The 24,337-nt window shown below is 47.0% G+C and overlaps 3 protein-coding genes across 3 annotated transcripts; 1 reads left to right on the top strand and 2 right to left on the bottom strand.

Annotated features, from left to right (window-relative positions):
* Positions 1-166: 166 nt before the first annotated feature.
* On the bottom strand, positions 167-1,387 carry gjd6 (gap junction protein delta 6; the record flags this gene model as incomplete). The annotated part of the gene is made up of 1 exon (XM_079736247.1): positions 167-1,387. The coding sequence occupies one exon, from the start codon at positions 1,385-1,387 to the stop codon at positions 167-169; it is 1,221 nt and encodes a 406-aa protein (XP_079592373.1).
* A 4,754-nt stretch (positions 1,388-6,141) lies between these two features.
* On the top strand, positions 6,142-8,972 carry LOC307075601 (E3 ubiquitin-protein ligase MARCHF3; the record flags this gene model as incomplete). Its single annotated transcript, XM_079736248.1, has 4 exons — positions 6,142-6,332; positions 6,913-7,108; positions 8,086-8,292; positions 8,814-8,972. The coding sequence occupies 4 exons, from the start codon at positions 6,142-6,144 to the stop codon at positions 8,970-8,972; spliced, it is 753 nt and encodes a 250-aa protein (XP_079592374.1).
* Positions 8,973-11,499: 2,527 nt separating this feature from the next.
* lmnl3 (lamin L3) lies at positions 11,500-19,056 on the bottom strand (the record flags this gene model as incomplete). The annotated part of the gene is made up of 11 exons (XM_079736243.1): positions 11,500-11,538; positions 11,928-12,041; positions 12,519-12,629; positions 12,789-12,896; positions 13,192-13,417; positions 13,868-14,088; positions 15,672-15,797; positions 16,558-16,728; positions 17,403-17,528; positions 18,137-18,293; positions 18,656-19,056. The coding sequence occupies 11 exons, from the start codon at positions 19,054-19,056 to the stop codon at positions 11,500-11,502; spliced, it is 1,800 nt and encodes a 599-aa protein (XP_079592369.1).
* Positions 19,057-24,337: the final 5,281 nt, after the last annotated feature.

The following is a 24,337-nucleotide window of genomic DNA, read 5'->3' on the forward strand; positions in this document are numbered from 1 at the left end:
TTTCCTTTTGTTATTAACTTAAATTGACATATCTACCATTTAATTTGTTATTTAAAGGCTAACACCGGTTCGAAAACCCATTATTGCATCCTTTTGTTGTCAAATATGATTTTCTTATCAACCAACAATTGCAGTTTATTTCAGTTAAGATTGCAATTGTGACTGCTCATATCCACACTTCAGCACTGTGCCGCTTGGGCCCCCGGTTCTCTCTCTTAATCCTCAGCGGCTGTCTCTCCTTCCTCACACCCTCTGGTCTCCCGGGCAGCCGCGGCTCGGCCTCCGCGCCCGGCCCGGCGGCCCTGAACAGCGTGCAGTTCCCTGCGCACGTCCAGTCGGGCTGGTGGCCCACCACCAGGTCCAGGGTGGGGAGGGACGTGGTGCTGGTCACGTCCCTGAAGCCCAGCGTGGACGTGAGCGAGGGGCTTCCCGGGGGCAAGGCCACGTAACCCTCCCTCCTCGCGGGGCGAGCCTCCCAGGACCCCGTCTCCCGGAGCTTGGCCACCGTGCGGATCTTCTTCCAGCCCAGGTGGTTGAGCTCCAGCAGGTTGAGCAGGATGCAGAACACCCCCACGCAGAACATGAAGAGCAGGAAGATGGTCTTCTCCGTGGGCCGGGACACGTAGCAGTCCACCGGCTGGGTGCAGGGCGCCGACGGGCACAGGAAGTGCACGGGCACCCGGAAGCCGAACAGCATCCACTGGGCCGTCACGAAGCCCACCTCCAGGACGGCCCGCACGCACACGTGGAAGACGTAGCACTTAGACAGGACCCCTTCGGGCACCCTCGGAGGCTCCGCGTCGGCCTCCCCGTAATCTTGAGGCTGGGGCCGGGCCAGGGGGCCCGCCTCTCCGGGCTCCAGCTTCTGGAGGCCCTGAGCGACCAGGCCCTCCAGCACGTCGGCCACGCTGTGACCCAGGTGCTTGTGCGAGCGGATGGAACAGCTGTCTGAGTCGCAGCTCCGGTCGTAGGCCTCCTGCCCACCGTCCCTCGCTCCTTCCCGGGCCCCTGCCTCTCTGGGGACGTGGTCGGGCCCCGGCCTGGGCCTGGTCCTGGGTCTATGTCCCGTGTGGTGGGGCAGCTTGGAGAGGTTGTGCCAGGTGTAGATGATGAAGCAGAGCGAGGGCGTGGACACGCTGATGATGTGGAAGACCCAGAAGCGGGGCTGCGAGATGGGGGCGAAGGCGTCGTAGCACACGGTGGCGCAGCCCGGCTGCAGGGTGTTGCACACGAACATCTCCTGTTCGTCGGCGTACACGTCCTCCGTGGCCACCGCCACCACCAGCAGCCGGAAGATCACCATGACGGTGAGCCACAGCCGGCCGATCATGGTGGAGTGCTGGTGGACGGCGTCCAGCAGGCGCTTCAGCAGCGTCCACTCCGTCATGGCGGCCCGCGGCGGCAACAGCCGTCCGCCTCCGGATGGAGGGACACCCTGCCTGGGGCGGAGAGGTGTGCTGGGGACGGATCCACCCCTTCTGCCTCCTGTGGATCCTGGAGGTCCTGGGTGAAATGCTGCTCTCTGAGCCTGGCCTTTAGTCCACCTAGCCCTGGATAAAGGGGCCCTCTGTTCTCGTTGTCTCCCGGCCTGGTGGAGCCACAAAACGCAGTTTTCCCCCTGTGGACCACTGAAGCATATAGGAGGTGTTCTTTCCAAGTCTAGAGCACCTTACATAGTACTCTCTCCCCTTTTTCATCAACACTTAACGTCAAACAGGGAAACCCTTCTGCTGCCTTGGGCGTTCATCACCGGGACCAAAGTGTACCCTGATTGCAGCGACTCAACCCTGGCCATCGCATAGCCTGGCCCCCCTCCCCCTCTCCCCTCTCTGACCAGACCGGTGGTCCTCCTCAGCCTCGCCTCGCTCCCCTCTGAGCCATTCCTAAGAGCTCTGGAGCCATGGCATGAGAAGAGACATCCCATCCTCCACAGATAAGGAGGGCCACCGACGCACACAGAAATACACGGTCGGACGGCCACTTGACATGCGTCACATGTTGTGCCCTGGCTCACTCTCACACTTTTCCTTCGGCCCTTAGGGGTCCATTTCAAAGCTTCTCGGGTGGGGGGGGTACTCCTTGCTCTGGTTGAGGAGTCACTGATAGCGGTACCTTCGTTCTTAGGTTATATCACTGAATGGCTAATGGGCTTTTTCCTTTCATGGAGAGGTATTTTTATAACCCGGCGGCGTACTTATGGCCACAGCAAGCGCAATACCCTCGGACATGTTGTGTGTGTGTTACTAAGCTCTTTGGGAGCTCCAGTGCCTCAGCAGGGGATTATGGCATTTGTTTTGCTCTTTCTGTTTACCACACGCACTGGTGTGTCCCCCATCTGGAGCCAAACATCGGATTTGAGATTCGATCGGAATTGAAAAATAAAGGATGAGCTTACAAAGGGGAACGTGTTTACGATGTAGGCCAGGGACTTGGGTCAGTCATGGAGTCTTGTCTTTCCTGGAGCCGTGGTGTCATAGTGGTCTCTAGCCACTTTTCTCCAGCCGCTCCTTATCTTGGTTTTTAAAAAAGACCCTCAAAGGGTCAGCTGGCCTCCCCAAGCACCCCTGAGATAACGCACTCAGTGGCCCCTTTTTTTACTTCAAAAGCCCTGGCTGGCCTTGTCTGTCTGGATCCTTTCCTGTCCTAGCCTGTCCTCCAGCCCTCCAGTTTACCTCCATGTTGTCATGGTTTAGATCTAAGAACACCTCTTTACAGTATTTCATATTGATGGCTTTCAATGTAAAGCACATGTTTATTTTGGGGGTTTAAAACAGCAAAAAGGCCATTTGTTTTGGTAGACATTTTTCCCAGTGCATCCCCGGAGCGTTGCGTTGACAACGTACAGGTACGTGTGTGTGTGTGTGTGCAGGAACACATGTGCCCCACTACCTCCAGACAGTCTCCAGCAGAGCTTTTGTCTGCTATCGATTCGCGACACACACAGGAGGACAAGGGAGCGCAGAATGGATTAACATCTTTTAATGGTTCTTAAGGGACCCGGTGAAGGGAAGGAATCGATGGAGTAGAGCGAGAGGGGCCCCCAACGCACCACGGGCCCTCGGGGGGATTAAACGGGCCCCTCGCCCCCATCAGCTCATCACAATGCTACAGTGTGGGAGGGGAAACCTGCAAATAGACCTTGACCAGAATCCAGACACAACAATCACTGAGGCTACCCTGTAGTGTAGACCTCACCCTGGGCTCTAGCTCCCCATCCCCCCAACACACACACACACACACACACACACACACACACACACACACACACACACACACACACACAACTCCGTTCCCAAGCTGCTCGATACCGACCAAGAAATAGGAAGTCCTCTTTTCAAGTGTTTGCATGTGTGTGTGATAGCAGATGGTTATCTGAGGGCCTCGCTATAGCGCTAGGAGGTGGAGGTGCATCCCTCTTCCTGGTTGCCCTGCCTGAATCATTCTCCCTTTGAGTTTGTTCACAGAGGAACACCAAAGGATGCCCAAGGCCCTATACGTCTCGCCTGGTCGGATGCATCTTGGGAAGTAATAGCAAACAGGATTATGGAGGAGGGGGAGGAAGCACTCCCACCACCAGCTCTGCCACTCAGAGAAAGTCTACGACCACCTCTAAGCCTCTTTTGACAAGCTGAACTTGGTCCTGAACTTGAGAGGTGTAGACGCAGTAATACATAGGAATAAAAAGACTGATATCAGCCTGTCTGATCCCAGTGTCTGGATGGATGCCATGGAGGATTCCCATGTTGATTTCACTCTCTGTGGTTGAGAACGTAAACATTCCAGTCCGTCTTGCTTTTTATTTTATGCGCTCCAAATAGTTCAAATAAAAGCTGGGCAAAAAAAAAAAAAAGGGCACGTTTTAATGCTCTTTATTTATTTTTTTATAGTGGAAACTATTATCTATAAAACTATTAATATCTTTAAACTGCATTATTTACTTCCTATTTTACAATAGGATTCTTATATTTGACTTTATTTTGATTTTGTAATATAACAAGTACTTAATCCCAGATTGATTCTTTAGCATAGGATTAGAGGCAATTTTGGTCTGATTTTGTTTCAAATTGAAATGATTTAGTAAATTATTTTATAAATATATTATATATATCATATTTCATTTCATATACATATGCTAGCCCTCCGATTTCCTTCATTCTTTATTTGGTGTTTTCATACCTTCACATGCATTTATTAAATCCATGGCCTGCTTTGACACGAGATTATTATAATCATCAAACCATAACATAACATCCAGCATTCCAAAATAGGTTATTGTTCTATTCACAGCTGTTATCGTTCATGGCAGAAAGATAATCTGAATACAAGTAGTTTTTCAAATGTTTTCCAATGTGTGGGTGATTATGTTTATGTGTGTGCAGTGTGATATGACTTCACTAATATATTTTCAAAGCAGACATGGCCTTAATAAAAACAATACCATTTTTTTTATGAATTATTAACATTTTTATTTTATTTGTTATATCCTTTTAATTAATATCCTATTAATGGCATAACTGCTTTGATGTTATAATAGTTCATTCCTATCACACACAAATCAATTGACAAGAACCAAACACAAACCGATATAATTGTTTCGAGGATCTCCCTCACGCAAACGCACACGCACACACGCACACACACACACACACACACACACACACACACACACACACACACACACACACACACACACACACACACACACACACACACACACACAGGGCCCTTGATCTTGAGGACGTTGCGATGCTCTTGCAGAGCGGACCCTGATTACCATAGGAGGTGAGGGGCCGTTGGGGGAGGGTCCCCCACAGCCCGCTCCTGTCTGCTTGGGAGCCCTAACAGGATTATGGAGGGCGCAGCAAGGTATCGCTCCGTTCCCGCCTCCGTTGCATCTCACTATAAGGGAAGCGATTTACATCTGGCTGGACTGTCCGTCACATACTTTCCCCTTGATCTAATCCCTCACTATTCTCACCGCCGGCGACAAATGCGCTTAATCCGCTGGGCGGGGCGTTTGCTCGCTAACACGCTCTGGCATCGCTCTCAACACAGACCTTTATAAACAGCACCGGCACCACCACAAGGGAAATCAATCAACGGAGCCTGCCCACTGTATCGCCTCGAAGCCTTGTGGATATTGACCAGCTCGCATCATTCGAGGTAATATCGATTGTCGCTTATTGTTTATTATAGGCTACGTGTTACGTCATCCAGATCACCAGGCTTGTCCGAACGGGACAGGGTGAACGATGGCCGCTAATTGGTTTGTGTTTTTAGTGTTTGATCGTTATTTGTAATGTTGTTAAAGTTGCTCCAATAGCCTACCTACTAGGTCAGGTCGATATATAGTGTAATAAATAAGCAGACTTTAGAACACGTGTTGCTTTGACCCAACACTCTCACTTGACTGATGGTGTTATACCGTTAAACCAAAACAGCTCATATCCTATAGGCTATAGAATAGGCCTACAATGATTCAATCTTTTTAATGAGAGAACATTTTATTTTGAATGCTTTACATTTGATATCATAATAGCCTACATTTAATGCATGTTAAATATGTGTATTTTAAAGTATAGCACAAGTGTTTCAAAAAACTTTACTTAAAAAACGTTATTCAGTGATACTCTCTTAATGGACAATCAAACAATTCATAATGAGATCAAGCATGGCATGGCAGTTAGAGGTGAACTGTAAATGACATCAGTGGTCATAACACATTCAGCTTCAAAAGGGGAAGAGATCACAGATCAACTAATCACCATCAACCACTTAAGTGATGGTTGTTGTTGTTATGGTTGTTGTTATTGACTACAGCCTCTCAAAACATTGAGGATATGTCAATGAACATTGTCAGCTTTACGCTTTGTCACATTTTACCATGCAATTTCGTCACTAAGTACTAATGAAGTTTGTAATAGTTCAATCTAAAAAAATAATACAAATAGAAAATAATAATAATACACTTTTCTAAAGATAAAACACAATCATAGGACAATATGTTTATCAAGAAATTTTAGCAGAGTAACCAACCAATGGGTTGGACTGGTCAGGCGACAAATGACTGAGTGTTCTTTTTATTGGTCAGGAAAGATGAGGCAGGGCGCAGGACGCGTGGCCTGCTCCTTATGTCAGTGAATGACTCCCAACTTGCCAGACATGACATCCGAACAGCTCCCAGCGCCATGGGAACAGGGAGAAGACGAGAGCGAGGTGAAGGTTCTGCTAGGGGAGGTGCTGGAGGCGGAGCTAAACAACGACAATCAAGAAGTCACCTGCCCCCAAGGAGGAGAGAGCACCTGTTGGCAACCTAGAACCTTAAACGACAGGTAACCACGGCAACCACACATTAGACACGCATCATCAACATCACCTTTAGTCTTTCTTAACCTTACCTACTTATTTTTATACTTTTTTTTTGGATGACCAAATGTGACTCAATAAGTGTGTTGTGATTGAAACGTTTATGATTTCACAATTGTGACGATTGCATTGTCACATAGCATGTTTGTCCCGCATGGGAATCAAACCCGTAACTCTGTCCTTGATGGCCTGATCTAATCCTGTCTACGTAAACTGGAAATCCAATTTGTCACAGTGGGACAAAAAAACGACTTATTCTTCAACACACATAGAAAGACACACATCGTGTCCCTTTATCAGTGTCCAAGCAGTCCTTCCTAGTTAGTTTGATTCCTGATACCCTCCTTTTTACATTTACGTTTAGGGCATTTAGCAGACGCCTTTATCCAAAGCGACTTCCAATAAGTACATTTGTCAGAAGAAAGAAAAACAGTATATCGCTGTCGGTACAGTAAGGATGCTCATAGAACCAAGTGCCAAGCACTAACAATTGTTAGGTTACCCATACTTTCTCTGTCTGTCTCTGTCTGGTGTCCTGGCGAACAGTGACGAGCCATTCTGCAGGATCTGCCATGAGGGAGGGAGTTCTGGGGAGCTGCTGTCCCCATGCGAGTGCTCGGGCACCCTGGCCATGGTTCACCGCGCCTGCCTGGAGCACTGGCTCACCTCGTCCAACAGCAGCCATTGTGAACTCTGCCGCTACCAGTTCTCCCTTGAACGGCTGCCCAAGCCGTTCACAGAGGTACTAATAGTCCGCATTGCAGCCACTCAAACCGAGCCAACTCGCTCAGGGTTAGGGGAGATTGTAGTGGCTATAGGGGGACACCCGGATGAAAGGGCTACCTGTAGGTGTCCTTCAGCAAGATGCATAACCCCTGCTCCTGAATGACATGCATCGGAATTCACAGGAGGTCGCTTTGGATAAAAAGTCTAACCTCCTTAATGACAATAAATGACTAAAGGTTGGTCAAATCCCACACTAGGCCCTGGCATATTTTTCATCCTTATGTGGGTCACGGCAGCAGGTGTGTGTCCTTGAGGTGTGTGGCCTCAATGAACCACCTCACCCTGGCTTCCACAGATTGGAGTGGGGGCTTGCTGCCCAGCTTACCAACCCCTGCCCCTCATGTTCATCCCCTGCTGAGCTGCTTGCAGAGTGGTTAGCGCTAAAGCCACTTAGCCTTTTAGAAACCTGATTAGCCAGCAGGTTTTGCCCAGAGACCGGCGCAGGGTGGAAGTCCTCCCATATTAGTACTGTCAGTCTATTAGTGGCTAGAGGAGTCCTGCCCGTGTGCTTCTGCAAACAGAGGTGGACGACACTGTGGACGTGTGCGGCGTTGTGTCAGCCGCATCACGCACACACGCCACATACACACTGTGTTGTGTAACGTCTTCTCATGGACACACGTGTTTCGTTGAGGACACACACAAACACACAAACACACACAGTGGTGTGAGCTAGACAGTAGCGTTTTACAAAGTGCACATTTTCCGATTTTTTTCTGAAACGTTTTGAGAGATAATTAAAGCAATGAATAAAAAACGTTTCCAGACGTGTGGACGTTGATCTGATGGGTTTATCGAATAAAAAACGATCCATGGGAGCAATCTCTTAACGAACATATTCATACATTACTGTTACACATATAGAATATCATCTCTTACTCCCAATTGTCCTCAATAGTAAACCCTAGCCCGCCCTCTCCTCTCTCCTCCCAGTGGCTGCGCTCTCCGTCCATGCGACACCAGCGCAGAACCCTGTGTGGCGATGCGGTGTGCTTCCTCTTCATCACCCCCCTGGCCACCCTGTCTGGCTGGCTGTGTGTCCAGGGAGCCCTGGACCTCCACCACACCAACGGGTACGAGGCACTGGGACTGCTGGTCCTGACCCTAGCCCTCTTCACCATCTACATCTTCTGGACCATGGTAGGGTTCCAACCGTAGCGTCGGATTGCGTTGCACGGAATGACCCAATTCCCCAAATGTTTCTCAATAACTTGAAATAATTTGTCTTTCAGTCTAGAAGTTTACAGTTGGTGACTTAAATGTCGCTGTCTATATGTTGCAGCTGCCTGTGTTAGCAAGAGCCCAGTAATGAAGCTCACTTATTCGGCCAAATCCTGATCGTCGACCCAGGACTCCTCTGAGCATTCTGCGTTTAATTTTGTTGCCATCCGCGTCACGTTAACTCAGTTCTGTGCTCCACAGGGCACGTCACAAACTATTTAATGGTACATTGTAAAACAATCAATGGAAAAATAATACTATCATTTATGAGTGTGTTGAGTTGATGCCAGTGTTTGCCACCGAGAATTGAAGCTCGTAAATTTTATTGTTTGGACGGAGATTTGGCTGAGCTGAGGGGTTTTCCTCGCAGCGGTAGTGGAGAAAAAAAATCGTTATACTTCAAAGTACAAATTCTCCATTATGCGTACTCCCTTCTGCAGGTGTCCGTGCGTTACCACATCCACCTCTTCCAGACATGGAAACTAACCGACCAGAGGGTTCGACTGCAGGTCCCCCCGCCATCGGGCTCCAAACACAGTCACATGGCAGTCATCGTCTGCCCCTTCAGCAAGGACACCAGCAAAGAGACTATGGTGTGATTCTGTTGGATTTTAACCAGCAGGGAGCGTGCACTAATTTCAAAACCCTGCACGGACTGAAGCGAAGGACACATTTGGTTATTCTTCTGGGGACCAAAGAAACTGGATGTCGATGTTTTGTCGGTTTAAACATCAAGTTAAGGTTGAAAATTCAGAGAACTGCTAGAAGCTGTGGAGGGATTAATTACACAATTGTTCCGTTGACAAGCCTGGACTTCTGGGAACAGTCATAGAAACAGCTAAGTCTAATGACAATCAATTAGAAGTCATTAATGTCTGCAATAATTCCTATGGAAGATAACGAATCAGAGCTCTGTGGAGTAGAACTTCCAACTACTTCTACGTGGAGGGTCACACGATTTCCTTTCAAGAAGATAATGTTCCAAATAAAAGCACAACCCATCAAAATGTGCATTCGTATCCAAAGTACGAGAACCTTGAGGACTGGCAAGAAGCACTCAGTGTTTACTTTGTTTAGAAAACTTTATTATGCAATTTATTTACATTTTATGTAGCTTCCTGTAATTTCCACCATGGTTCAAAAACCATTAGATGCACACACAGACAATTTAATTAAACCAAGACACTGCCGGAAGAAAATAACTCGCCAAAGTTTTTTCATGTAAAATCCAGAATACAGTGATTGAGAAGCAATTGACCTTTGAATGGACAGAAGGCAAATGGGACCCTTTTTGAATTGTACAAAAATAAATTAAAAAGTTAACATTTTGGAAAATTAAATTAGTAATTTGTAAGAAGACACCCTACAAACTGCTTACCTCCACACAGCTAATTTGGCATTATGTAAATGTAGCAGCTATGACCTGCAATAGTATAAATATGTTGCAACTTCTCAAAATATTCCATCGCCTACAGTACCTTCAAATAAGTCTAAACAGCAACAGCCTTCTCCATCTCTCTTGGCTTGAGGAGCTTTTTCTTTTAAATGCCTTATTGACACCTTGGAGTACACATTCACGCTAGACATAGACAGGATAAGGAATACAGTTAACAAGATGCCCCATGTCCCACATGCTAGTTTGACCTGGCCATGGTGTAGACATTTTGATCCAGGACGGAGCAGAATACTAGACTCAAAAGGAGACTGGTCAGGGTCAGGCAAAGTAGTGGTTCCAAAGAAGATCCTTACATCAGAGAACAGCTGGCCTCCTTGGAGAGATCCTGGGAAACAGAAACATGACAGTAAGCTTGGTGCCACTGAGGAATGGCCATTTCATTATGTCAAGATACAGGAAATCTATCAGTAAAGGTCTGCATTACCATACGGTAAATCGTGTTGATGCATGGATATCACAGACAGGTGTTGCTATTAAGATAGCCCTTGGGCGACACCTTTGCAATTTCAATAACTGATCGTTCCCATGAGAGAGAGAAATGGCTTCCTCTGACATTTACCTTGCTCCTTAAATCTACACGATTAGAATCGCTTTGGGAAAAACAATTTACTGTCATCAACATGAATTCCATCCTTTGCACATCTATAGATTTCAAACATTTGCAAAAAGCCAATTTGTACGTCCAAAGCAAATGAGTATGGAATATGACGGCATTAAACAACCGAGGAAAGGAGAGTGTGAAATAAGCTTTTCACTTTGGAGTTTGTCGGAATGCATACAAATGGAATGTTAGTTTTAGTTTTGCATTTGAATAGGACAAGTCACGACTTTTATGTTGTGAATTGCAAAAGCTTCTGTTAATTCAGGCATTCATTAAATGGGGCTTTTATGCAAGTACATTGACAAGGATGCATGCATGCATGAACGCAGCCCCCCTCCCCCCCTACAAACACCCATGCTAGGGATAATTGCTGACTATTCTTTAGCCGCGGATCTTTCAACCCGAACCTTAGCTATACCCAAAATAGTTCCTCAACGTCTAGTCTTCCTGCAATACGGCATTTCAGAATGTTTGTAAACAATAGGTGTCAAGATACTTCCGGTTGGCAGAACGCGAGCGGCTTCTACTGACCAGAAGCAATCCAGCCGGCTAATGTAAACATAGTTACATCGTTAAAAACATTGTTGATCTAAAGTTAAAACAATGACAAAAACGATATCAATATAATTATAATTATAATTATATATATATATATATATATATATATATATATATATATATATATATATATATATATATATATATATAAAATGAGACGTCCAGTCGCAACCCGCAAGAACATTATCATTCATTCAAGCCATTTACTCTGTTTTCTCGATCTTGGAAGGGTTTGTTTACTAGTGGTGCCATCAGAGAACGCATCGGCTTTTGCCACCCGGAAGATTGTATTGTGGCGTATGGTTAATTGTCGTATAGGAGTCCAGGAAGGACTAGAACATTGGTAAAATGGGCAGAGTCATGTGTGCATGCACTGCTTTTCCACCAGCGTCACGTGTGACGCATGCTTACTGCAAACACAAGCCAGGCGGGAGACATCAAGCATGCTAGCAGAGGGGCTGCTGCCACAGCCGCTCCTCACCTACCCAACACGGCAACGTTCGGTCCTCCCTCATGACACAGAGCAACATTTCTTTTTTTTCCTCTTTGGCTTCACAGAAGGCAGGCGTGAAGAGAAAAATAGTGTCACAAACACAACATTTTAACTGAAACAAGGCAGATAAACTTGTTTTGGCGGGCGGCTATACACAATAGTGCTCGTTATCTCGGTAGCTGGAATCAGGACTGCATATGCTATATAGGCAATTGGGTTATTTTAAACTTATTTCGGTGCACACAACTCTTTGTGCGCAAAGAGTTGTGTGCACCCCCCATTATTGGTTCCTAGCCAGTGTATCCATTTTCCTAGAGACCCTTTCTGGGATTAGGCAGGATTTCCAAAACCTTTGGTACTTACTAAGTACCCAGTAAGTAAAGTACTTGATATGCTTGAAAAAGGAGGTGAAGAATTTGTCCCACATGCAAACACACTGCACACACCTGTCTCCTGAAGTGCTGGATGTTGCTTCCCGCCACACACTCCTCGTCAAACTCCAGCTCCCGTTCCTCGTCCGCTCTGCCCTGCCCACACACCAGCCTGCGCTCCGCCATCTCCTGATCACCCCAGGCCATTCAGCAGACATTAGTGACGGTACCTTAGGTTCTTCTGCCTCTCACAGGGTACATCGTGGGGAAATGGCTTCCCCACCTCGGGTACAATACGCTCCTTTGACTTGGGATGCATCGTTATTGTGGCTCGGGTCATGGATAGGAATACAATCAAATGTGTGCATGCGCATGGCTGGCTTTATTCCTTCTATAGGAGAAGTGTGCCGAGAAGTACAATGCGTCAGGATCTGTGATGAAAAATGACCTCGATATGGGTTCATTTCTGCTTTGTTGTGGGGCCGTGACCCCATTACACATGGCTGGCTATGAACACATTCCATTGAAGATTAACCAAATTATTTTTCTATTGTTGAAAAAAAAAAGAAAGAAAGAAAGAAGAAAAAGTGTGGCATCCACACTGCTGGCAAATTTGCTTTGCTCAGGCCCAGTTTAGGCTCGTAGAAGCAGCACTGCTCTAGTTACCTCTTGTTCTGGGTTGAGAAGGATCACTCGGGTGTTTGTGACTGGCCCCCAGCTCCGGTGGCCCTGGAGAATCAGGTCCTCCAGGCCGGCTTCCACCCCTGTGGCCCAGATCTACATGAAGACACACCTAATTTGGCATCTGGACCAGCAATCATGGTTCCGCAACCCCTGTCCTTCATACCCCGTTACAGTCAGTGGTTTCCTGTGTTCCGACAAAGCAGGGTTATAGTTTGTTGTAAGCGCCTTGGGGATGAAGAAAAAGCCACTTACAGTGAGGGTGCTACCCCCAGGCAGTGTGTAGTTAGGAGGGATGTGGAAGGAGATGTCCCCAGAGTCTGGTTGAGTTCTACGGACTACCCACCCCCCTAGTGGCTGCTCCTGGAACCGCAGAGGGAAAAGGAGAACAAACATTTAACTACAAAAAATAAAAGTCATGCAATACTAAAAAAAACACGATACTACCTACTGCAGTATTGAAACAATTAAACAAACGGATAAAGTTACATACCTAAACAATTTTATACACTGACACAACATTTCTACTACTTATATTTTCTGTCTATTTAAGCGTTTTAAGGTGTTCTGCTGTGAAGTAAGTCCTGTCATGAAGGCAGCCATGATTTAAAGAAAAGAAAACACAACAACAAATGAGTCAAGGAAGAGAAGCTGGAACCTCCGGGGAGTCGTTCTTCAGCACCACGTAGTTCCCCTCGGGGTCCACCTCCGCCACGCTCATGCTGCCGCGCGACGCCGCGTGCGTCGACATCTTGTAGGCCGGCGAGCTGCCCGACGTGCCCTCGTGTTTGCGCTTCTTGCCCCTGGCGCGGCGAGAGACGCGCTCCCGCATCGCCTGCGCTCCCCCCGCCGCGTGCTGAGAGGGACTGGGCGACAGCTGGAGCCTGGGAGGAATAAAAGAAGAAATGATAGAATGACATAGTACGAGTTTGATGATACAAGCTAACAAGTTCATAGGCTCATGTCCACAGTAGTCATCTCCCAGCTCCCTCTTCTACACCACCACCACCATCATCTACAACCATCATCGCCTCCCACCAGCTACCTTCTGCTCCCATCAACACCAGCCTTCCATGCTCCTCCACCACCATCTCCTAACACCGCAACTTTCCTCTGGCCCACCGCCACCATCCCCCCCCCATCACCTGCCCCTCCACTGCCGTCTCAATCTCCAAATCCCACCACCAACACCCCCGCTTTCCTCTGCTCCTTCGCCATCATCTCCTTCCATCACCAGCTCCCTCTGCTCCTCCATCATCATCATCATCATCATCATCATCTCCTAGCCCCACCAGCGTCCTCTGCTCCCGTCGCCGGTGCCCCACGACACCCACCTCTGCTCCTCCACCTCCAGCATCTTGCGGTAGGCGTTGATCTCCATGTCCAGCGCCAGCTTGACGTCCAGCAGGCTCTCGTACTCCTCCAGCTGGCCGAACAGCTGGGAGCGCAGGTCGCCCAGCTCCTGCTCCTTCTGGCTCAGCCGCTGGTGCCAGGAGCCACGCTCCGAGTCCAGGGTCCGCTCCAGGTCCTGCACGCGGGCCTCCAGCAGGCCTTTCTGCAACACACAGGGGAGAGGTGGACACGCGGTCACGTCCCGCTGGAGATCGCCCCCCCCCCCCCCCCGTCCCAGCAGAGGGCTTGAGAGGTAGCCTTGGGAAAGGTCACAACTAGGTATGTCAGTTTCGGCTCATTTTGCTTTCGATAGACCCACACCCAGACCCGTGAACCGGTTATTTTCTAAGAAAAAAACCTGAAATGATGTGAAATACAAGAAAGGGGTGTTTTCCTTTCAGCGCGATGCTCCATTGACTCGATGAGCTTTGGCGCCCCATTTCGAAGCCAGGGTGCTCTAACAAGTCCCCGGGTGCTTGTTCTTAATGGAGGTTCAGCATATTGCTAGGACAACTACTAAACTGAAGAGAAGCATCACACAATTTACTTTGACTTTGTGCCAGTCTGGAAGAAATGGTCTCACACCGAGCTCCGTATAGCGCCCTTCGTTTTTTACCTCAGACTGCAAGCTAGCGAAGCTGTGTAGATGCTTTGATTTCATTTATTAGGATCCCCATTAGCAACACACGGGAGTGAGAGCTAGTCTTCCTGGGGACCGAAACGCAAAATATAGACAACAGACAATCACTTGTTTGACATTATGTCAAACAAACATAAAAATAGACAAATAAAACAATAAAACAGTATGATTAAAAAAAACATCAGAACGACAAATATAACAGAAGTAAAAATGATTATATATGGACCAGATGATTTTTTGCAGACTTTTTAAAGCTGCATTTGCAATTTATGCTAGAATGTATGTTCATTCCATAATGAAATTGATGTGTAAATGTTTTTTTTAAGTAGATTGGACCTTGGTCTGGGTAAAGCTAGATGTCCGTTCCTTGCTCCTCTAGTGCTATGACCGTGTCGGTCAGACACACTGACTAAACCTTCAGCAAAGAAGGCGGTCTTTCGCAGTTTATGACTGACCTTAGGAACAACAAGAGTTAAGAGATCTTTTGTTTTACTGTGAGCCATGAAAGGCTTGTATGCATTACTTCAGCGTTAGTGTGAATGGAGCAGCTCAGTGCCAAACGGGCTGCCTTGTTCTGAGCTACCTGAAGTTAATGCAAGTCTTTTTTGGTTGCTGATTACCAGATATTGTACAATACCCAAGGTTTGACAAGACCAGAGCATGTACAACTTGTTTGATTATAGATGGTGTAGGTACGATGAACATTTTCTCGTCATGCCAATCCCTCATCCCATTTTTTAAACAATGGTGTCAATGTCAACTGACCAGGATAGTGAATCAACGTGTTTATGCAAATTAACCTATTGACAGACATGCGTAACCGGTCAAAAACATTCTCAACAGTTAGCCGGTTCACATCCCTAATCCCAAACAGTGTTGACACCTGTACCGAATACCCATGCAAACACGTGGAAGACGCATACAAATCAAAGCAAAGAAAATAACTCCAAACAGTTTAGTTACAATTCCAAAGCTTTCTGGGAGGTATAGAAGACATGAGACAATTTTCCACAATAGATAGCAATTCTTTCAAAAAGGTTATGTTGGTGGTGGTAGTGGACAACGTGCTTTGGGGTTGTGGTGGTACTATCGGCTCCTATGCCTACCTCCTTCTGGTACTGTCTGAGCTGAGACCCCAGGGTCTCCATCCGGAGCTTGGTGGTGTTCAGCTCATCTCGGTTGGTGGACGCCATGTCGTCCTTCTCCAGCATTGACTGCTTGGCATTCTCCAGCTGTGGCGCAGAGAACGTAACTTTTATTTAGAGCTACCATAGAGTGTAGTATTGATTATCTTTCAGAAGGGAAGCATTTGGTCAGATTGGTTCGAGAAATAAATTCAAGTACCTCAATGCCATTTCGAAGCTCACTCGCTCACTCACTCGATAGTTCAGTGGGTAATAAAAAAATTGTCTTCCCAATAGTGGGTTGATGGATCAATCCTTTGCTTCCCTTTACATGTCCTTGTGTTTGTGATTTTTTGCCATGGCACACATTTACACATAAACATTTACATAGCAGCTGAACATCTATAGGCCTTTAACACATGCACCGCAAGTCTGACATAATACCCGGTGGGGCTGTATGTGTGAACACAAAAGTCGGAATCCGCCCCTCCAGAGTTTAACCTCCCAGGCCCCTTGTGTTAAGAACAGACAATTGGAGAATTCACAACATGCGAGTGGGCGTGTTGCTGACATCGTGCTTTTCTCTTGCCTGTATGTTGCCTTCCAGCTTCTTTCTGCTTTCCACTCATCAGATATACAGAGTTAGTAACCCTAACCCAACCTCTACACGCTCTTCCCAGTCACCAGCCCTCGCCTAGAGTATACAGAGTGCCTCAAGTATGTAGGAATACATCTGATGTAGCTCATCTCCTGTGGTGGGTTGCCTGTGTGGAACTCCTGATCGTCCCCGGAGTTCATTTTTGAAAGGCCTGCTAGTCTTCTGCTGGTGCACTTCCAAATGGATTTCTTGTATTTATTAGGGGCGTACCTTTGTGGTGAAGTTGTGCTCCAACTCCTCCTTGTACTGCTGGACCTGGAGGTCGTGGTCCTGGCGGAGACGCTGCATGGTGTCGGCCAGTTTGCTCTCAAACTCCCTTCTTCGGCCCGACTCCACCTCGACGATGCGGCTTTCATGTCTGCTCCTGACGTCCAGGATCTCCTACGGTTTACATTGAGAACATTTTTATCCGATGCAACTTAAAAGTGGAGAAAGCTAATCAAATCATAAGAGCTACGTCGGGAGTATCTACACAGAAGATGTTGTACGAATCACTAAGGGCATAATGATTACACCTTATGTAGAGATAAAACATCTGCACATAAGTGAACTTGGAACTTAGTTTAGAGGAGGGAACACAGATTCTCCGTCACATGTTATACAATTGGAAAAAAGAATGTCAAAGTTAGGATAGGCAACTCTGGAGAAACCAGCCGGAGTGGACTAGATTATAAAATGAGAACAATCCCTCTCCTTCCTCCAGGCCTTCCTCCAAAGCAACCCGCCCAAAACACATGACTAGATCGCCTTTACTTTAGCCTTAGGTCTGCCTGGCCTTGTGGATGACTCCAGTCATGACTAAGGAGTGGCCTGCGACAGCCAGATCGATTTTTTATCAGAGCATTCGATTTACCGTTTTCCGTCGAGATTAAAAGCATTAACAAATCTAAAATACACTGCCCCCCCTCGTTTTAATGCTTAGTTCAATGTGGCTGATTCATTTTGTAGTTTCAAGTGTGCTACATTCCAGGGGACAGCGTCATAGTAGCCCTGACGTGTCCTAGTCTTGCCTCGGGAACTTCCCATAACAAGATGTGCGTGTGGGCTATCGTTACCTGGTCGCTGATGTTCCTCTGCAGGTCGAGCTGCTCTTTGAGGGACTGCATGCGGTTCTCCAGGTCCACCCTCCTCAGAACCTCTGAGCTGAACTGGGTCTGGGTCTCTCGGAGAACAGCTTCCACCTGGGATACACCAGGTCTCACACACACACACACACACACACACACACACACACACACACACACACACACACACACACACACACACACACACACACACACACACACACACACACACACACACACACACACACAACCCTGTAAAAACCTGAGGTCTGTAGTCATGTCTTATTGTAGTTCCAATGGTGGGTTTGGGGAATAAACATTTTAAAAAGTGTCCAATATTAGAGCAAGAAGACAATGCATTAAATATTGAAATATGGCAGAATAAATATTTTCTAGCCGTTACTCCTCCGAACTACTTTCGCACTGTTTTTTTTATGAACGAGATTCAGTTTTTCCTAAACCCTGGATTCACCATTTAGTATATGTTTGTATTTAAATCATATTATATATAGCCTATGTTGTTTTATATAAAAAGGAGCAGGAATGGCTTATCTTGCGCAGTAATATCTACGGGTAGACTGCCGACACTGGGGATTGAACCTTAACACTAGACCAGTGTATTTGTGCGCTCTATTGCTTGGCAGTGGAGTTTAGAGACTACAGTCTTGGCTCATGGATTTTGCCCCCATCAAGTATGGCTGTTGAGCCAACATGTGATCTCCTACGTTGTCCAGCTGTTCTTGAAGCTCGGCGACGTCGCTGGTCAGCGTCTTGTTGTCCCCCAGCACCCTGGTGAACTCTGTGTCCTTGGAGTGGAGGGCCGCCTCCACGCTCCTCCACTGGGTCACGGCGTGGGCCAGGTCAGCCTCCTTCTTCTGGTTCCTGGTTCAGCCATAAAAACATCATTAAGCCACTGAAATACATTCATTATCTTAATGCAGCCTTTCAACAACATTTTTATATTGTTTCCTTTAGTACTACATGGGATTTAAAAACATTGTTTGGACTCACTGAGAAGCATGCACCCACTAGATGCAAGCAAAGTCTGAATGTGTACACATCTCCCTTTGACCAAGCACTTTATTTGCAAGTAGACACAGGTATTTATCTCGCGGTACGATTCGGCACATAAACACATTCAGTTTAGGAATATGTATTAGCCCGTGCCCCACTAATTCATGAAATGCAATGCAAACTGCTTATAATTGTCTGTTGGAACGTACAAAATGCATTAGCAGTATCACCTGACTTGCAGTTTCCTATGTTCTTCCTTCGCACTCCCACACTCCATTTGCCACCGGGCCCTCTCGTTGGCCAATTCGTCCAGTGACTTCCGGACGTCGGCTAACTCCACGTCGTACAACCGCCGGACATTGCCAATCTCCCGGGACGTAGTGTCCTCCTTCTCCTCGAGCAGTAGCAGCATAGAAGACCTCTCATTTTCCAACTCTTGCACACGATGTATGTAATTTGCGAGGCGATCGTTCAGGTGTCGAAGACTATCCTTCTCCTGGATGCGGGAGATGCGTGTGGGACTGATGCCGGATTCTGGGAGGCCGTCACCGGAGGGGCCGCGCCGGCCCGAGGAGCGCGTGGCTCGGCTAGTGGAGGATGAAGTGGCCGGGGTGGAGGTAGCAGAAGCCATGTCGGTGATGGTTGTGGTGGTGGTGTTGGGATGGCGCTCCAGATAAATCTAAATGTTGAATATATACAATGCTTTTGTCAGAGCCTGAGGATAGCCTTAGAAAAAAAAACGTGTCAAACTTCACATGGTAATAAACAACAATGGAAATGTCAATCTATAGATGAATAAAGCCCTACCTCTTGCGCACATCAGACGTTCAGCTCTAGCGACACTTGGAGAGGTATGTGATTGAGTCGAACAAAAGGGAGGTTCTTCATTAAGACGCAGGTGAAACCAATGTAACTTTATGCGCATCGATGTGGAACAACGCGGTGTGCACCACTAGTGCACATTGACTCACGTTGTCAGCTGATGTGCGTGATGATGACTCGCAGGAAAGAAATGCCTAGAGCAGCTGATGTCATCCTCCGACTACGCGCATTACGCACGGGGGTCGGGGGGTATTTAAAGGTACAGCAGCGCAATTATCCAAATGAAATATTTTGGTTACACTGGATTGGACAGGACGCTTGCTTCATTTACACCCTGTTATGAAGCCTATCACAATAGTATAACATGTGTTTAAAACATTACGTGGCAGATGGTATGTCGTCTCTTTAGGCCAAACGCCGTTATGTTTTTTGTTTTTGTTTGTTTCCGGGAATTTAGTGCCCCATATTTTAACTTGACTTGACTTTTACACCAAGATTAGCCTATAACTAGACTAATTTTAGGCTGAATCCAAATTCTAATGAAATGAAACACTGTTGCAGTGGTTGTTTGCAACATGTTACCACAAGAGGGAGACACATTCCCACAGAAACCTCGAACTGCAATCCTGGCATTCATCCATGCCTTACTTCCTTGACTCTTTATTTTTTCCTCAATCTTATTTCAAATGATAGCCTATTATTTGTCAGTACTCATCTAACTCCTCATTCCACCCACCAACCCCCCAAACGAAGTATTATTCATCAAACAAAGAACACCCCTAACAGGGCTAACAACGTCCAACCAGGTTCAGCAAGGAGTTATCATGTGCTCATTAGTGCAAGAAAACACAGAGTTCCTTCGTTTTCTGCCAGCTTCTATTCCTCACCTCACAATTATGACGGGGGCGCGTCGTGCCCTTTGGCAGATACCGGTACGCACTTACCCGCCTCTTGCACATCCAGTTGCATGGCGAGCGATATCCACCCCCTCCGCTTCCTTCTCCGACCCTGGTTCTCCCTGACCGAAACCGCAGGCTTTATGAGCATTAGTACTCATCCTGCATAACTATGCACGATGAGATATTATTGTGATATAAAGTCGGATTCTGGAAATCAGATAATGCATATATTGCTGCTGAACATGTGTTCAAATAACACATACATATACGTCTATGCTTAACTTATTACAATGTTAATTAAAAACATAAAAATTGGTTACTACAGACGGTGGTGGCCTGCCTAAGCTTTATTCAACCAAATGAACTCAAGTCTTTAATGTGAGTTTTTATAGCCTATTTGAAACGATCATCATCAACATAACGACCAGGCTTTCCTGGCGATTGCCAGGAAAAAGATTTGGACATAACTTTTTTCTTTTTTTTGATTTACTCTGCAGGACCGGGAGGGCAGTCTCTTTTTTCTTTTTTCTTTTTTGCCTGCGTAACGCGCCCAACTTGTGTCGCCTTCAGATCGCTCCTGGACGAGCTGTGCGCTACAGAGCAGAGGAGAGACTTCACCCGAGCACCGCTCACAGCGTGCCTGTCTGCCCGCCCCACAGCTGGCCACACTCATTCACTTTCCCAGCGATAAATTCGCCTCATGATCTCATGATAGAAAGGACGGGGAATCGTGGCAAGTGGCATAGCATTATTTATCTTTTTCTTGATGAGAAATCAACGATGTGGATCACCCCAATGAGCGCATTGCACTTCCCATAAGGTAGGTAAGCCTTTCTATTTCTCCCGAAGCAGTGACCGAACGCCCAGGCAGCCCCTGTTAAATGGGTTATTTAATAAGCTGAATAAAACACGTTCAGCAAACGTGATAGCTTATATTTAGCGATTTGTTGGCTCCAAAAAATATTTTCAGTTTGATTATCTCACAAGTGTGCCACCCCTTGACGCGGATGATGCGCATAATTCTTGGTTCAGCGAGATGGTTAAGTAGCTGTTGTCGGTTTACATTTAGAAACTAAAACTTCACCACAGGGAAGGTGAACACAATATATTTTATATTCAGTGTTCGTTCTCTTTTAGGAGGTGTTATCAGCGGTGGAATTGTAATGTCGATGCTCCAAAGCTGACTTAATGTCCGTTTAGCGAACAACCAATACATACACCAATTGTTGAAACCATAATCTGTCCTACAGGTTGAAGGCAACCTTGTGATTAAACCACCATATCCTGGGGAATGATGGAGACTTCAAACTTAATCTGTCTCGCCTGGAAGGCTGCCATAGCCCTCTCGCTTCTTCCCCTTGTCCAGGTAGGTAAAGGATGGATGGATGGACAGATGGATAGAGGAGAGGTGGATTGATTGCTGGGCAGCTGGGCTGACTAACGGTTGGTTGTCACATAATCGTTGTTGCACAGCTAAACATCAGATTCCTCATACGGTTAGATCGGATGCCCCAATATATTGTCACATGGATAAGGTCCAGTGAACAATATTTGTTTTCCCTTTGTTTATTCTTTGAATATATGAGTTAATTTGATAAACCTGTGCTATGTTTTACCAATGTCCTCATGAAGTGCTTGTGTGAAATTAGAATTAGTCTCAGGTCTTTTTCTTTGGGCTTTGTCTCTTGCTAAACCTTTATTGATTTGCACGGGTCAAGCAGCTCATGGCCAGTGGGGAAATGTAGCTGGATTTAATGTGTTGATTTGGCAGTCACTCCGTTGGTGAAGCAATTGCAAAAGTCTTCTACTTCAGAGTCAGGCTCTGTCTTCCGTGCGGTGCAAGAGAACAACAGGGTGTGTTGAAGTTTAGTGCAGGCCAGTGTAGAAGAAGAGAAGAAACAGAAGAAAACATGTTTGGTGGATATTTTTAATTGACATATGCTTTGAAATAGTTCTGATCAGACATGCACATTCAAATGGCTTCCATCAAAGCTAAACGGACATAGGGGTTGAAATTCTTAATAATAATAATAATTCAGAATTCCCTCCAAAGCGACAGGAAACTCAGGACTCTACGGACCATGGTATCAATCTATGTGCACACATTGAAACAACAAAGTATGTTCGGCAAAGCAAGCAGTAACCAACAGTGCAATCTTGTTCATGTGCGCCTGTTTGCCTGATGTAATTGAATCCTCCTCTACTCTCCTCCCATTCCGTCCCCTCCCTCTCCTCTCCTCTTCTCTAACATCCTCTCCTCCCCCTTCCTCTCCCATCCTCTCCTCTCCCTTGCTTACCTCTCCTCTCCTCTCACGTCCTCTCCTCTCCCTACCTCTCCCATCCTCTCCTCTCCCTTCCTCTCCCATCCTCTCCTCTCCCTTCCTCTCCCATCCTCTCCTCTCCCTTGCTTACCTCTCCTCTCCTCTCACGTCCTCTCCTCTCCTCTCCCTACCTCTCCCATCCTCTCCTCTCCCTTCCTCTCCCATCCTCTCCTCTCCCTTGCTTACCTCTCCTCTCCTCTCACGTCCTCTCCTCTCCTCTCCCTACCTCTCCCATCCTCTCCTCTCCCTTCCTCTCCCATCCTCTCCTCTCCCTTGCTTACCTCTCCTCTTCTCTCACGTCCTCTCCTCTCCCTACCTCTCCCATCCTCTCCTCTCCCTACCTCTCCCATACTCTCCTCTCCCTTGCTTACCTCTCCTCTTCTCTCACGTCCTCTCCTCTCCTCTCCCTTCCTCTCCCATCCTCTCCTCTCCCTTGCTTACCTCTCCTCTTCTCTCACGTCCTCTCCTCTCCTCCCCTTTCCTCTCCCATCCTCTCCTCTCCCTTGCTTACCTCTCCTCTCCTCTCATGTCCTCTCCTCTCCTCTCCCTACCTCTCCCATCCTCTCCTCTCCCTTCCTCTCCCATCCTCTCCTCTCCCTTGCTTACCTCTCCTCTTCTCTCACGTCCTCTCCTCTCCTCTCCCTTCCTCTCCCATCCTCTCCTCTCACATACACTACTTTCCCTCTCTCCTCCGCTCCCCTCCTCTCCTCTTCTCTCCCCTCCTCCCCTCCCCTCTTCTCCTCCTCTGGACTTCTCTCCTCCTCTCGACTCCTGTCCTCTTCACTCCTCCTCTCTCCTCATCTCTAATGTGCTCCCCTCTTCTCACACCCTTAGTTCTCTTCTCCTCTCCTCCCCTGTCTCTTGTGCTCTCGTCTCTCTAGTGCTCCTCTCTCTTCTCATATGCTCCCTTCTCCCCCTCCTCGACCCGTTCTTCGTGTTCTTTCTACCATGTCCCCTGTTTCACCGTCCTTGCTTGATTTACATCCACGAGAGCGCTACACAGGGGACCATGATAGGGAAATAAGTTCAGAACAATGAAATCCACTTGTGTGTCCATGGGGGGGGGGAGGGGTTGGACAGGTGTTTCTGGTAATGTCTTTAAACCATCTGCTTCCCAATACTTTGGAAGTGAAAATATCAGTTACACACAACACACACACACACACACACACACACACACACACACACACACACACACACACACACACACACACACACACACACACCTGACCTGGTAGTAGCTACACTGAGTAGTACACCTGCCAAAGGAGCAAGGGGGGGGGGGGGGGGGGGGGGCTATGCACTCCAGCACCTGTGGCTCTGTTTCCATTCACATGTGGTTGCAAAGGAAAGGAGCACAGAGGACCAGTGTGTGTGTGTGTGTGTGTGTGTGTGTGTGTGTGTGTATAAGTGTATACACGTGTAAGTGTGTATGTGTGTGTGTGTGTGTGTCTTTATGTTCTTTTGTGTTGCCCAGATTTTGAGAGAGAGAGAGAGAGAGAGAGAGAGAGAGAGAGAGAGAGAGAGAGAGAGTTGGTAGGTCTGCGAGAATAATCTTGTGTGTCTGCTTTTTTTTATTGTTTTGCTGTAATCAATTTATATTTTCGGCCACAATTGTGTTTGCTACCAACAAAATGGACGGTTGTGTTGCAGACCCATGCAGAGCAGTTAATGTGTGTTATCCAAAAGCTCCCTTACCTGTTTTGGCAGAATGTAGTTCTATTATTAATTCTGTAATCATTACTTTACTGTGATTACTATTCAGTCATTGAGCAGATGCTTGATTTCTGATATATGTCATTCAGAAGCTGCCTCAAGAGTTCAGGTCAGGGCCGTGCATGGATACCTTGAGTGGCTCAAGACAATGAAT

Source organism: Pollachius pollachius, assembly GCF_949987615.1.
Source record: "Pollachius pollachius genome assembly, chromosome: 5".
Taxonomy (NCBI): Eukaryota; Metazoa; Chordata; class Actinopteri; order Gadiformes; family Gadidae; genus Pollachius; species Pollachius pollachius.